General features: G+C 34.9%; 1 protein-coding gene across 2 annotated transcripts in view; it reads left to right on the forward strand.

Annotated features, from left to right (window-relative positions):
- Positions 1–14,876, forward strand: part of ZZZ3 (zinc finger ZZ-type containing 3) — a 57,676-nt gene that overhangs the window by 25,509 nt on the left and 17,291 nt on the right. For both annotated transcript variants that reach the window (XM_054165605.1, XM_054165606.1), the window contains exons 3-4: positions 492–2,050; positions 14,106–14,244. In XM_054165605.1, the coding sequence (XP_054021580.1) occupies positions 543–2,050; positions 14,106–14,244 (1,647 nt within the window). In that variant the 5' untranslated portion in view covers positions 492–542. The remainder of the gene's footprint in view (positions 1–491; positions 2,051–14,105; positions 14,245–14,876) is intronic.

The following is a 14,876-nucleotide window of genomic DNA, read 5'->3' on the forward strand; positions in this document are numbered from 1 at the left end:
TTTACGTTAAACAACCGGTGAGCAACCAAATACAATTTTAATTGCTTTTGCCTTAGTATGAGAAACCATGTAACTGTGGGATATCAAGAATTTGATTTTATACCTTTCATTTGATCAGACAGACTTAAATTGTAGTACCAATACATTATATTACAGGTATAGTATATGAAAATAGTGTATTTTATTAACTGGAGCCTAACTGAAGCATTCTAACCTTACATAGGGCATAAGTATGAACAACATTCACACACAAGTACTAAAGCTAGAACAGCTGCTAATGCCATATAGTCAACTTTTTGACTTAGATGGAAAACTGTTTCAATGCCCTAGAGAACTAAAACAGAAAGAAGTCATATTAATTTATTGCATAGGCGTTTTCAGTTTTATGTTAGGTACATTTGTGACAATATATTTTTCAGATTTGCTCAGTCTTTTAAGTGTTTTAAAATATTTTTCTCCTGACTGTTTTGTTTGTTTGCTTTTTTTTAAAGGTTTCCCAATGAGTGGATCACAATGAACCTACTTTAGGGACTTGCCATAGTATGGCTACTTCTCGATCTACTCGTGTTACAAGATCTACAGTGGGTTTAAATGGTTTAGATGAAAACTTTTGTGGTAGAACTTTAAGAAACCGTAGTATTGCTCATCCAGAGGAAGTTTCACCCCATCCTCCAATACGATCAAGGTCACCAAAGAAGAGGCCAGAGTCTGTGCAAAGTCAGAAGGGAAGTAACGGTGGAAGAACTACTGATCTGAAACAGCAGAGTGCCCGGGAATCATGGGTAAGCCCTAGAAAGAGAGGGCTGTCTACTTCAGAAAAAGATAATGTTGATAAACAAACTGTGGAAAATTGTGAAAAAAAACAAGCAGAATCTGTTTCACCAGTTTTGAAAAGAATTAAGCGCTGTCTGCGTTCAGAGGCACCCAACAGTTCAGAAGAAGACTTGCCTAGTAAAACAGAGAAGGAACCATTGGAGCATAAAAGCTTAGTGTCGGACAATGATGCAGTCTCCACAGGGACTAAGCGAGCTTGTCGATGTCTTATATTGGATGATTGTGACAAAAGGGAGGTTAAAAAGGTGAATGCCTGTGCAGAAGGATTTAATAATTCTGCAATAGTCGACGAGGTCGCAGACTATCAGACTGTCAATGGAGTTGGTGAGAGAGACGCAAATTCTCTTAACTGTGATGACTGTCAGCTTGATGGGAACACTAAGCAAAACAGTGCTGGTTCCTGTATGCTCAAGGACAAAACAGTAGCAGAAAATGGAAACTCATTTGCCCATTCTTCATTGTTGCTTAGTAGCAGCAAGGAGGACAGTGTTGTAGACCATTATGTGCCTTGCACAAACTCTCAAGAACAGGTAAAGTTAGAGGACCACAAAATAATAAATGACTGCTTGCCTGAGGAGCATGCTAATCAGGCACATGAGCCAGCTACGGGGTCCTTTTCTGAGATCCAGTCATCTTTGTTAAGGGATTCGGAGGAGGAGGTAGATGTCGTAGGAGATAGTAGTGCCTCTAAGGAACAGTGTGCTGAAAACACCAATAGCAACCCGAATACTCATGACAGTACATCAATCTCAGGTGAACCTGAACCACATTCTTCAGTGCTTGACTGTGTTTCAGCTCAAATGACATCTATGTCGGAACTTCAAGAACACAGATATACTTTGAGAACTTCACCACGAAGGGCTGCACCTGCCAGAAGTAGCCCTACTAAAAATAACTCTCCTTGTAGAGAAAATGGACAGGTTGAGGAAAATAATCTTAGTCCCACTGAAAAGAATGTACCTGTAGGTATTAATAATATCAACGGATCTCCCAAAAAGTCCGAAGAAATTAAACAGAATGAAAAAGAGAGAAACTGTAATACGGGAGATCATGGGAGTGATGGACTAAGAAAGCCTCTTTCTGAGAATAGGCTTGTTGCTGGATATGTACCATCTGCCAAAGAGAGTGCCAACATCCACACTGCAGAGGATGATGAGGAAGAGCCCGATGTGTATTACTTTGAGTCAGATCATGTGGCATTGAAACACAACAAAGAGTATGTGTAACTATGGTAACCATGAATTCTGCTTTTGTTTCTTACAAAAAATATATAAATTAATACATACTGAAACTACTTTCACAAAAATTTCAGTGCTTTAGAATTTTCATACTCTTCAGTCTTCATTTTTGCTCCTCATTTCTACATAAAAAAAAAATTAAGCTCTATTTTATATGCAGCATGGTACAGCAATGTGGTTTATACATTTCTAGTAATATGAATTCTTTAGCCAGAGCTTGTTGGGTTTTCTTTTTTTTTAAATAAACCAGATATGGTTTATTTAAATTATAACCCTTAATTAGGGTTCAGTTATTTATCAGCATACCCAACAGGCATAGCACATACAGCTTATGAAATTATCATTACCTTTTTTTTACATAAAATTTAAGGTTAGATATCTGTTTTGAGAATGCCATGGGAATAGCTTATCATTATTGTATTAAAGAAGATAAATTGATCCAGTGCAGCCATTTGAGAATTTTCCCCAGAGTCGATTAAGTCTACTACACTGGTGTTTATATTCACTAAATGTAAATATATCTGTATATTCTAAATATCATTAGAAACAAACACTAACTTGTTTTATATTTCTCATCTGTTAGTAGTACTGTAGTAATCATACATTCATGGTCACTATGAAAGAGGATCTTGAAACAAAAGAGCAATTTTCTCCATGATGAAAGTTTCCATGGAGAAACTCAGCTTCAGATGATAGATTGGACCACAGTTTTTGTTGCACAGTCTGTAGTGCTATTTTGACTGGAGTGGTTTGCTGTTTAGTAGATGTTCTACATTTTGGTGTGAGTACCAAAAAGCCAAATGCAGATGATCTTCAGTTTGGTTCATATAAATAGTTAAAGCACTACTAGAAGCTTCTGTGAATGATCACAGCACAATTGTTATGAATACGGGGCACAAGGCACAGATGTTTTATCCAGCAGAACTCTGACTGGGTTTTTTGGTGTTAGACCTACATTATTTCTGTAAGGATAATTTATTATAATTTATTAATGTTTTCTTAATGTTTGTAAATCATAGAATCACACAGAATCACAGAATATTAGGGGTTGGAAGGGACCTTGAAAAATCATCTAGTCCAACCCCCACCACCGGAACAGGATCACCTAGAGTAAACTACACAGGAACGCATCTGGGCTGGTTTTGAACGTGTCCAGAGAAGGAGACTCTGCAAAGTCTCTGGGCAGGGGTGGGTGTCAAGAAGAAGGTGCTAGTCTGTTTTCTAGAGACTTCCAAGGCACATCTGGAAGATGCATTCCTGTGTGACCTGCACTAGGTGATCCTGCTTTGGCAGGGGACATGAGGTACCTTCCAATGATTCTGCATCTGTTTATAATAATAATGATATATTTTGTTCAATATTAGATATGAATAAATTATTTTATTCAGATAAAGTTGTGACATAGAGCATGGCTGAGACAAAGTATGATTTCAGAATAACAGTCAAATATCTACAGATTCTGACAGCAGCCCAAATTGCTAGGACACATTTCCTGGTAGATAGAAGAGTGCTGTTTCCTAAATTATAAATGCTGAATATGGGCTGTTGTCTTTCAGTAATTTTTGGATGGTTTTGTGTCTGTATGTAGGATGACTTTAGTAGTTAGTGCAAAGATACATTAGTAATAGGTCTTTTTGCATTTATTAGGAAAAGAATGATAATGCTCACATCAGCTTTTTAGATGTAGCCTCAATTTTTACTGCTTTCAAATTAAACATGTCTGAAATACAGTTTTTAAAAATCAGAATCTGCAAGTGGATGTGAATACTGTAAAAATAACAGTATTTTCTTCTGTTCTTACAATAAAACACAGATAAAAGTTACTAAATTTTAGGAACATGCTTTAGTCTTGGCTTTCGAGTATGCACAATTGCATCTAGTTGCTGTTTACATTGGCAGCCTGTTTGGGAGAGCTTGTTGGAGAGCTTTTGAAGTTGCAGCTGGAACTTGGTAGTTTGTTACTAACATGCTGCCTGAATGCTACTGAAGGAAATGTTAGCTGGATGGGGTTTCTTTCCCTTTTAAAAAATGCTGATATAATTGGAAAATGATGGGCAGTCTTTTGTTGTTGTTGTCCAGATTTGCAAGAAAATAAATTAGTATTATGATGATTCTCCGTGGTAATAGGATTCTTCTAAAGAACTTAAGTCTGTATTTTGATACTTGAATGCAGTTCTTTAGCTGAAATGTTGATGTTCAAGAGTTAATCAAATGCACTACAATACATCCTTTTTCAGATTTTAAAAATGCCTAAGTTCATGATAGGATACTCTTAATTTATACAGTTCTTGAATAGTGTCTTAATTGTAGCCTTCTTTAATCTAATTTGGTGTTTATTTTCTAAAGTCTTACACTGAAAAAAAGGTTTTCAGCAGAAGTGTTTTCACTGATCAGTGACTTGCAAAGGATGTCAGGGTTCCTGTGCTGTCAGGTAAAGCCTATTCCCATTGCCTTTGGCATTTCTGCCTAAGCAGAGTATGCTGGTCTTCTGCTTATCAGAGCTTTAGATGGTACACAGCTTTGGTTTTCTGTCCATCAGTTTGTGATTAAACTTGGATTTATGGATTAGTTTTTCTCTGATTGGTATTTCTGTTGTCCTCTAAGAGGACATTAGCATCCTGGCTAGTTTCAGGAGGCAGATTTCTCCAGGAAGACATAAATATCCTTCTTTGAATGTTCCACAGCAGACATAAAAGCTGTATTTCTCTGTGTTGTATAATCAATTTGTTATGTCTGTAAACTTAGACTAGTTCTTGTTGTATTACATAGCTTGATGACATACACATTAATGCAGCTGATTTTCACGCGCTGTCGAATTATTGCAACATTGGAAAATGTGTATTGAAACATTCAACAACTGTTGATATGGGCTGATATAAGTAAAACCACCAGTTATGTATTGTGGTATTTTTGTATGAATGTTACCATGTTTAAAAAACATTCATATATTGGTACTTCTGGGAAAGGTGGATGTTCTTATAGGAAAAAAATCATTGCAGAAAGCAAATAATGGAATACTATTATTTAGAGAGAAGGCTGAAATGATGGATGTTCTACAACCACATTAATAAAATTAGGTCTGTCCTGCAAAGACAGATCCAAGATCTGTAAACAGAAATTTTATCACAACATAGATATTGGTGTAGATAATAACAAACTGGTCTAGGGAGGTGTATAATTGTAAAGTATTGTTATTGTTGATTTTTCTGTTACAATACACAGAAATTTGAATTTTTTGTGTATTATGATTCATCTCAGAAAAATGTCATTTGGTGCACATTTGAGAAATTTGCTTTTATGTTCTAGCTCAGAAACCTTTGCAGTTTCTATTGAGATATTTTAATCAAAACTGAATTTGTTGGTTTAAATATTTTTGCAGGGCTTAATACTATATGCTGTGCTTAGTATTTTGCATATATTACTCCTCAGGAGTTTCTCATATCTCTTTGCTGTATCTTGTTACAGTTTAATTCTTTCTTACAGTGCAGTGGCTTGATTGCATTTTCTATCTTATGCAATATTTTATCCTCATTTTACCCTTTGCCCTGTGTTTCATTTAGTGCCCTTTTTTTTCCCTTCTTCCTCTCTACTCTGTTTGGAGATCTGCAGTGTTTGGCAGGTAATAGGTTGCATGAGGGAGAATTTTTGTTTAATGCTTGCATCTTGAGTTCTAGATGAAAATGTAACTGGGGAACTGAGTTTTCATATGCATATAATGCATTTTATAGGGTATTTTTAGGATCCTGTAAATGGTGGTTAGTTTTATAGGAACCACTTAGGCCTGTAAGCTTGTTCATTTGAAATACAAGAATCCTGCGTGAGCCTACAAGTTTTCGGTTGCAAGAGTTAGGACCTTCTATTTCTTTGCTGAAGAGGTGTTTTAATCTGTCTTGGATGTAATTAAATTTTTCCTACTATTTAAAATCGTAACAATTGTACTGACATTTAAACTGAAGGCAGATAAAATTGAAATATTTTAGTACATCTCTTGAAACCCAGGTTGATGATTTCTTACCTACTATGGATTGTATTGTTGCAGAGGCCTTGGAAAGACAGAGGACCATGTAGGATCATAAGATCAGATTGAATATATAATTGACAATTCATAGTAATACTTTTAATGTCTTTTGATGCACTTTTAATATTACATGAATGTGGAAAAGAAAAGCAGCATCTGTGGAATTTTGCGTGATAGAGTTTTTGTGGTTTATTCAGTCATGAATGCTTCTGCCTAATGAATCAGATTGAAATAGTTCTCTATAAAGTTCACTTGACCTGTTCAAGTAGGATCTGGTGCACCTTGCCATAGTAGTTGTTTCAGAACTGTTCTAAGCAGAATCTTCCTAAAGTGTAACTCTTAACATAATCCTGTAACAGTCTTTTTCACTATGGTGAACTTCCAATTTTACCTGCACTGTGTTTTTTCCTTAACTGGGTGATAATTAGTACTAAAAATTCAACTACTTTTCATTAATGTATTTTAAGATAAAATCTCCATGTCTATCTTTGTACATATTGGGTAAGAGTAAAAACATTACATCAGTTTTCTAATTGATGTTTTCAGATGTGTCTCAGGCTTAAAGTCAAATTTATCACACAATGCACAGATATATCGGGTAATCATTGTTCTGTAGTAATGTCATGTAGCTGTAAGCAGCTACTACTATGGAATAAATTAGCCTCCTATATTAATTTTAAGGACTCTTCTCATTTTCCTATGGCACATACTGTTTTCATTTGAGGAGATTTGATTTTATGTTGTTTCATCTTAAAGAATAAAGGGAATTGATATAAAGTAGATCAATTACATCTTATAGTAGTAGTTTTAATCCTTACTGGGGTCAAGATTTTCATGAGATGACTACTTTGTAAGCATGTAAACTCTGAGTACTCCATAGAATATATCATGAATGTAGATGAATGGATAAAGTATGCACTTTTAGTGTTGAGGAATAATAGAAGTTAATTTTTACTTTTTTTTAAAATGCATATATACCATTCAGGTATCGATTACATAGATTACATAGTGCTGTAATTCATCCTTTGTTCAACCCAAGAGTGGCTGAACTTTTGTGAGTTCAGTGACAATTTTCTTAAACTACTAATTGATGTAGAATAAACATACAAAAACTGTTACTCTTGTTCAGAGAGTAGTTTCTACTGTCTGGTAGATTGGTTTGTGTTCTTAGTATAGAACAAAAACTTATATCAGCTTTAAGGAGAAATCTCCTTTCATGTACAAGTTCAATGCTACAACTAGTTCATCTACAAAATAGCAATGTAACAGAAATCAATTAGAAACTTCCAATATCAGTTTCTGGTCAACTGCTGTTTAGTATGGCAGATAATTGTGTTATTAAAATATGCTAATTTAACAGCCATACAACTACATTTATTAATGAAATGCTCATTATATTTCACACCAACTGAAAATAGTAGTATTTTTATATTTTCTTTTCCTGGTAGCGTTATTATTTTATCACGTTTTATTTTCTAGCTACAGATACTTACCAATGGAAAAGTTAAAGTAACACAAAATTATTGTGGAGATAAAGATTAAGGCTTAGTTAAGAGCATTTTTGTAATAATAGAATCATGTTCAATAATTGCATAAACAATTCAATAAATGGTAAATAATAGAGTTCTTAATTTGCAAGAGATAATGCCTTGGGCATGTGCTGCATCTGTTTTAACAGGCTTACCCTTGGAGCACATGTCAAGTACATTTGTCAAACTTTTTTTTCTTTCTCTGAACTTCGTTACCTTGCTGTCGCCCACAGCACAATCCTAGTGAACAGCACCATCAAACATGCATAGCAGTCCTCATGTGAATAATGCAAAGGGCAAAGCTGGATTTCTTTTGGATTTGTGTCCTTAGAATTCTCTTCTCTCCTGATTTGCCTGGTACTTGCTTTTCTGCTTTTGCCTACACTCTCACCTCCAAGAGCTGTCTTTTGCAGCATCCTTGCCTGGAAGAGAGAGCTTGAGCTATCTAGTGCAGAGCTGCTTCCCTGATAGCTGGCTTGGTGGTGTGTTAATGTTTTAATGCAGAAAAAGGTGGAAACTTATTTTCTGTGTTTTCATTTAGAAATGCTTAACATTTCTAAGGATTCTTACTAGTAAATTAATCTAACTTGCATATTAAGTATTAGTGAATAATAAAAATGGGTTTGAGGTGTATATAGGAAATATCAGTTGGATCAAATGCCATAGGAAATTCATGGTCCTGATTTAAAACAAACAAACAAAAACCCAAAAAAAACAAGAAAGGTTGAGGTAGTTCACCCAGCACAACTCTGTGGAGTTTGCTCTGCCTGTGTCTTTGGTTGTGCACACAAGGAATACTTAAGCAGAAGTGTTAACATTGTTCTTAAGCCACTTACAACAGTGAAAATGCATCTGGTGGGACAAGGAATAAATTATATTATCATAATTGCCTACTGGGTAGGGATGTACAGGTATTTCAGTAAAATACCAATAAGCATAGTTATGCCACCAAGAAAACAAGAACATAGTGACTAGCATACGCTGTGAGAATGCGGGTATCTCTACTTTCCTGTTTTATCTAATGTAGCTTGAAAGAACTCCACTACCAGTGTTAATTCTGGTCATATAGAAGTTTTGACAGTGTCTTCATCATGAAATACAAACCTGTCTGGCAGTATTTTAGAAAGGAGATGTACGAACATTATGCAGTAAAGCATGCTTTAGTCTCAGTTGTAAGTTCTAATCAAGATAGATGTTTCCTTGGTATTGGCAAGTACTTAACGTGCTATTTTGAGAGGAGGAAAGATCCTACCTTTTGGTGTCCTTTAAATTTTGTTCTTGGTAGGACTAGCCAGCTGATACATAACTTTCCAGTATTGCCCATTTTTACTTTGCTCAGCGAGTTGTTTTGTATAACAGCCTTTGAAAATCTGATGCTTCTGAAGCCAAGGACCAACTGTGTCCTTGATTTATTATCATAGGGAGAACTAATAAAAATATACCTTTTACTAATTGTCTTCCCCTTCTGTAGCCAAAAAAAAAAAATTAAAAAAAAAATATTTAAAAAAATTACTATTTGCTGTTAGAACATGCAGTTTCTCATGATTGCAGATCACAATCTTGAAATCCAAGTTATGGTCTTCAGATACGACTCTTAACAATATAGTTGAAGGAATATGTTAATTGGCACCTACTACAAGAATATAGATGTGAATAGGTGGGCGATTCTTCCTTGGATATTAGTGAAAAACTGCATAAGCTAATGCAGAGTGAGTTGAAGGAATTCAGTAATCAGTACTGTCAACTTTCTCCTTTTTTTTCCTTCAGAGGATTTCTGTACAATTGGGTCAGGTTTGTGGTAACACACGTTGCTCCTATTTTCTCTCTGGAAGAAACCCCCTTATGAATGGTTGTTTTCCCCAGCATCCGTTTAGAGAAGCATATCAAAATGGAGATACTGGAGGAGTCTGTCTGGTCTTTTCTGTCAGTACAGGAACTGGGACTGTTCTTAGAGATGACGAGGAAACAGAAGGAGTTGGGGATATACTGTCCAGTCTTTCTATGCTACTTGTGAAGAAAAGCATGTTGCTGCCATTTCTTCATGTCAGTCTAAGCCTTGAAAATAAAGGAAAGACAGGGACCTAGATTGTTCCTACTAAATATCACTGTTCTGCAGGAAAACACTTTAGATAGTGCTGTTAAAGAAAGATCAAAAGGCTGTATTAAAATGTGTTAGCTGCAGGAGGACCAATGGAGGATGTTTTAACCTTTCATTTTGACAAGACTGAAAAAAGTTACATGTTTGTTTAGAGGTCCAGACATCCAATTGCTACTAAAGATTTTGAAAACTTCCTGAAAATGTGGATAAAGGTGCTTTCATACAGCTAATATTAACTGCCTCTGAGTGTGGTGGACAGGTCTTGACAAAAATGAAGCCTGTAGAAATGTATGAGTGGGTGTTCTGTTTCTGGGACAGAGTTAAAGATTTAACAAGATTTAATAAAGGGACATCACAAGTTCATAACTGTTTAGATGTTTGAAGTGCAAAGTCAAGTTGCACTGCAAGTTGTGAAAGTTGGAAGGAAGGTGAAAATAGAGTGAAAAATGGCTTTTGCATCTAGGTAGAAGGCTGCAGTAGGGTTTCCTCTTTTGATTTAGGGTTTGTTGTGGTGGTGGGTGTTTTTTTTTAAGTGTCCTTTTAAAAAAAGTAGCCTGATGCTGTCATTCAGAAATAGTCTGTTACTTAATGTATACTTTTTTTTTGGTTATGTATAAAATGGAGATGTAGTTTAATTATTTAGTTATCCTGGAAGTCTTCTAAAAAGTCTGGAGTACAAATAATTAAATACGGATAGAGAAAGTACAGTAAATTACAGTACATGTAAAAAGATTATGCTAGAGTTGAAAAAGGTTTCATAATGAGTTGCAGAACAGACCATAAGTGGATTACCTTGGTCATAACATCTAAGCATTAGCTAAGTAAAAACCTATCATATGCTGCTTTCTCCAGGAAAAAGGGCTTTTATAAGTCCTGACAGGAGTTCATATATGCTCTTACTGATTATGTCCTTAAACTCTTTTCTGTTTCTGATGGGAGATCAAAGAAGGACTGCTCTTCATCAGTGTCTTTGGCTTCCTCATTGCTGTCATGTGCATTCTACAAGTCTAGCACTGAATCTCATCACTCTTTCCTAGTGCAGTAACAGATTTTTAAAAATAATTTGTGGAAAAACTCTACAGTGTCAAAATTACTGAATCATGACACCAGTAAAATTTCAGGCCAAGACTGAAAGCTAGGAGCATTGATATTTCTGAACTGAAACAAGCAAAAAACCAAACCAAACAACCAAAAACCCCAAAGCCCAAACAAGCAAAAATCCCAAACAAAACACACACTTCTTTGAACTGAGAGGATTGTGTTTGATCTGTCTTGAAGATTTCTCCAGGAAGCCAATGTCTTGGGTTAACTTGGAAATGCTAAATGCAGTATATGTTTCCCTTTTCCTGCAGTAATTTGCAGTCTTAGACTGTAACATGTTTAATACCCAATACTTTCTTAGCTTAGCATCTTGTAAGGTTGGTTTTGGTTGTTTGGGGGTTTTATTTGGTTGGTTGGTTTTGATTTTGTTTTTTTCTGGATTGCTGTTAGTAGATCAAAATCCAGAGTGATGAACATGATAAAATGACTTTGCTATGGGAGATAAGGTTTTAATCTGTACTTTGCTGGAGTGCCAGCAGATGGCAATAAAACAAAGACTTGCTCAAATCATGATTGCTGATAAGTACCAATTTTGTGTTGCAGCTCTTGGTCATACAAAGTACACATTTACTTTAAACTATTTTAGCCATGTTTTATTACGAGAAGTGTATACTTTGCTTAAAACAAGACCTATCTGCATAAGAATCAGTATTTATAATATAAAATTTAATTTACAGTGCATGTTTTTACCTTCTAGTCTCCAAATTTGATGTTACCGTGGTTTTTAACATTGTGAACTATAGTTCTGAAGAACTATACAAGTGCAGTTAGTCTTGGTAGTGGAAAGTGATGACTACCAGCTGTATGGCATTTTATCAGTCAAGAGGATGTCAGTTCTTTTTAATTAGGTATCAAAGAATACATCTTTGCAAGGTACTAAACAAATGCTGTAAGTCAAATATAGCTGGCAAAGTAACAACTTTTTGTGACCCATCAAGACAATTTCAGGGGGCTCTCTCTGCTGATTTTATTATATAAATTAGAAATAATTTCTGCTACAGTTTCTCCTTGTTGATAAGTGTCACCTTTGTCATCTGCTAGCTTTATAAAACTTTTATATATTGTTATCTTTTTAAAAAAATTACTGAACAGAGTTCCATTAGTGAACTCGCAATGATAAGTATTTAAGTAAGGGAAAATGTTCTTATTGTGATAACAGTGCAAGGGGTTTACATCCGTATATGCTTCATGCTAAAAGCAAGTAAAAAACTTAGCTGTGTGTCTGTAAGATTGTCTGAACACTACCTGTCAAAGTTGCAAAATATGTACAAGTAAATATGAGAATACTCACTGCATCATTACTTAAGAGGTGATTATCTAAGGTTCAAAAAGGTAAGGACTGCATTTCAGACTGGCAAGGAGCTTCTTCTACGTAATTACATTTGAGGGTAGAGTAAAAGTAATACTGCTATTTTGAAGCCTAGTTTAAAAAAGTGAGTACATGCATTGTAAATGTGTTAGAATAGTAGATAAGGAGAGTCAAAAAAAACAGTGTTTGAGATACATAGCTCTTGCTGATTTCAAATTTGTGTGTAAGTTTACTTTGGATAAAGACACTTTAGGATGAGAATTCTTTTTTACGAGCAGTGGCAGAAAATTTTCTCACAAGTTCTTAAATGTTTGAGCATTAAGACTTTGTAGGGGGCTTGTTTTTAGAGGAGGCTTGACATTTTTGAGGTGTTTGAATGTTACCAACCGCAACTTTTCTGTCTGTTGTTGTCAAGCTTTGTCAGAGACAAGAGAGGAAGCTGCTCTATCCTTTATCACTATTAAATCAAGGTTCATGGAAATAAGTAGAGTAATAACTAACAGCTTATGGCATGACTTCCAGAAATACAGCCCTAATACATGAAAATTATTTTATGGAGCAATTCAAAAGAGTGGAGTAATTATCACTGTAGAAGAAAAACTGAATCAGCAAGAATCCCTGCTGATCAGTATCAGTGTTTACGAAGTTACTTCTTTTTAAAATATTAGCCTGTAAAAAATCCATGTCAATCTAAATTTTTCAGCTTAGAAATATTGAGACTGTTTCTGTACTAAACTGAATTATTCAAGTCTTCATCTGGTAGACTCTTGGCAGTTGACATGATTGAATAAATTGCAAGAGTGTTTCAATACTGGAGTTTTGGAAGCACCGTATTACATTCTGTAGAATGCAAAGAAAAACGCTTTGGATTTTGTATCTTCTAACAATTTGGTAATTAGAACTGAGGAATGCGTAACCTTAGTTAGTGTAGGGGATATGACTGAGTGTGAGTTTACTCAGATTATGCATTTATAGTTGTATGAGTTTGCTTTGTTTGGGCAGAAGATACAAGATAATTACTCATAGATCTTTGTGTTAGGTTTGCCTTTGATTTAGAAATGAGGAAATAGACAGAAAGCTTACTGAAATGGTGTAGTAGACCTTACCTAACTTTGATATACATTGAACTGCATTTTATGCTGAACTTAAATGCAGTTTTAGTATTAAATGTCAGAAAACACATTATTGAAAATAGTTAAGTTGATGCATAATTTGCAGCAATAGAGGCCATGGATAACTACATGACAAAGTTGCAGTTGGACAAGGGGTAATGGTTTTAAACTAAAAAACGCACATCATTGACTCTCAAATATATCTGTTAAATAGTCAGAATTGTGTGTGAATCTGTGATGGCATATTTTCATTAATTTTCACACAACTTACATATTAGAGGAGTCTGGTTTATATGTATGTATTTTGCAAAATATTTATTTATTTATTGGTTTACTGTTAGTTTTCATAAATGATTCTCATATTCTACTCTAAGATGAGGCATCTGAAATGTTTAGATACAGTTTCTAAGCCATTCATGTCCATCTCATGAGTGGTTGAACAGAATGTCAAAATTGTATAGTAGTCATTTGTGCTGGGGGGTATATGGGATCTGCTTTTGAAGTGGAAGAGAAATTAGGCATTTTGTTTGGTTTTGTTTAACTTGGTGAACAAAAGCCTTTGGTCACAGCTGTTGAGCTGTGAATAGATTGTCCCTGCTATCATATTATTTTAGCTAGTATAGAAATTACATTTAAAGCAAATCACTGAGGATTTAAACTGTGGGGAGGGTTAATGGGTTTATATAAATTATTCTACTTAAAATACATTTGATTTAATTTTTTTATCTAATTCAGTAAAAATGTCTATGAAGTGTCTCAAACAAGCTATGAAACCTGGTACATACTAGTAGAGAATCATGGCTAGTATTTAGGTAGAGTGGGTGTCACCTTTAAAGACAAATTTAGTGAGATATTTTTCTTTGTAGTTATCAGAGACTGTTACAGACGATTGCTGTACTTGAGGCTCAACGTACTCAAGCAGTTCAAGACCTTGAAAGTTTAGGCAGACACCAGAGAGAAGCACTGAAAGATCCTATTGGATTTGTGGAAAGACTCCAGAAGAAGGTATTGCGATGGGCTTTACTTAAGTCTTACATGATTCATTTTTTTAAATGACTAGTAATTTATCCTCTATAGAAATCAGAGAATTCTATATGTACTTGTGTAAACACTGAGTTTAAAATCCTTTATCTGCTGAGTGAAAATGGCCCTTTGTTTACTCATTAAATCTGTAAGACACAGGTCTTCAATGATTTTATTAAGTATGCCTTTTTTCCTCTTTATTGGTATCTACAATTGTGATCTTTAAATTTCTAATTGTAATTTTATTATTTTAAGACAACCTAAAAGTGACTGGAAGTCATTTGTAGTAAGGCATCAAATCAACAATTCAGAACCTTCCCTCATTAGAGAAAGTAAATGTTTTGCTATGAGTGAATTTGGTAGTGTACTTTTTAAACAGGGGGAAATGTAGTTCATAGACTAAACCAAAAATGACTGCTAGAAAACTTATCTGAGTTCTGGATAACAAAGTGGAATGTTGTCTGATGGAGGGCTGACCTTCAGTCTGGTAGCAACATGTTGTGTGAAGAATGAAGTAGGCATTTTATGGTGCTTTTTGACTAGTTTTGTAGAGCCTAGGTTTAAAGAGAGGCCTGATACAAGCCCCGTTAGTTTTGGTAGTTGTCTTTCCATTA

The sequence above is a fragment of the Dryobates pubescens genome, chromosome 11, assembly GCF_014839835.1.
Source record: "Dryobates pubescens isolate bDryPub1 chromosome 11, bDryPub1.pri, whole genome shotgun sequence".
NCBI classification, from domain to species: domain Eukaryota; kingdom Metazoa; phylum Chordata; class Aves; order Piciformes; family Picidae; genus Dryobates; species Dryobates pubescens.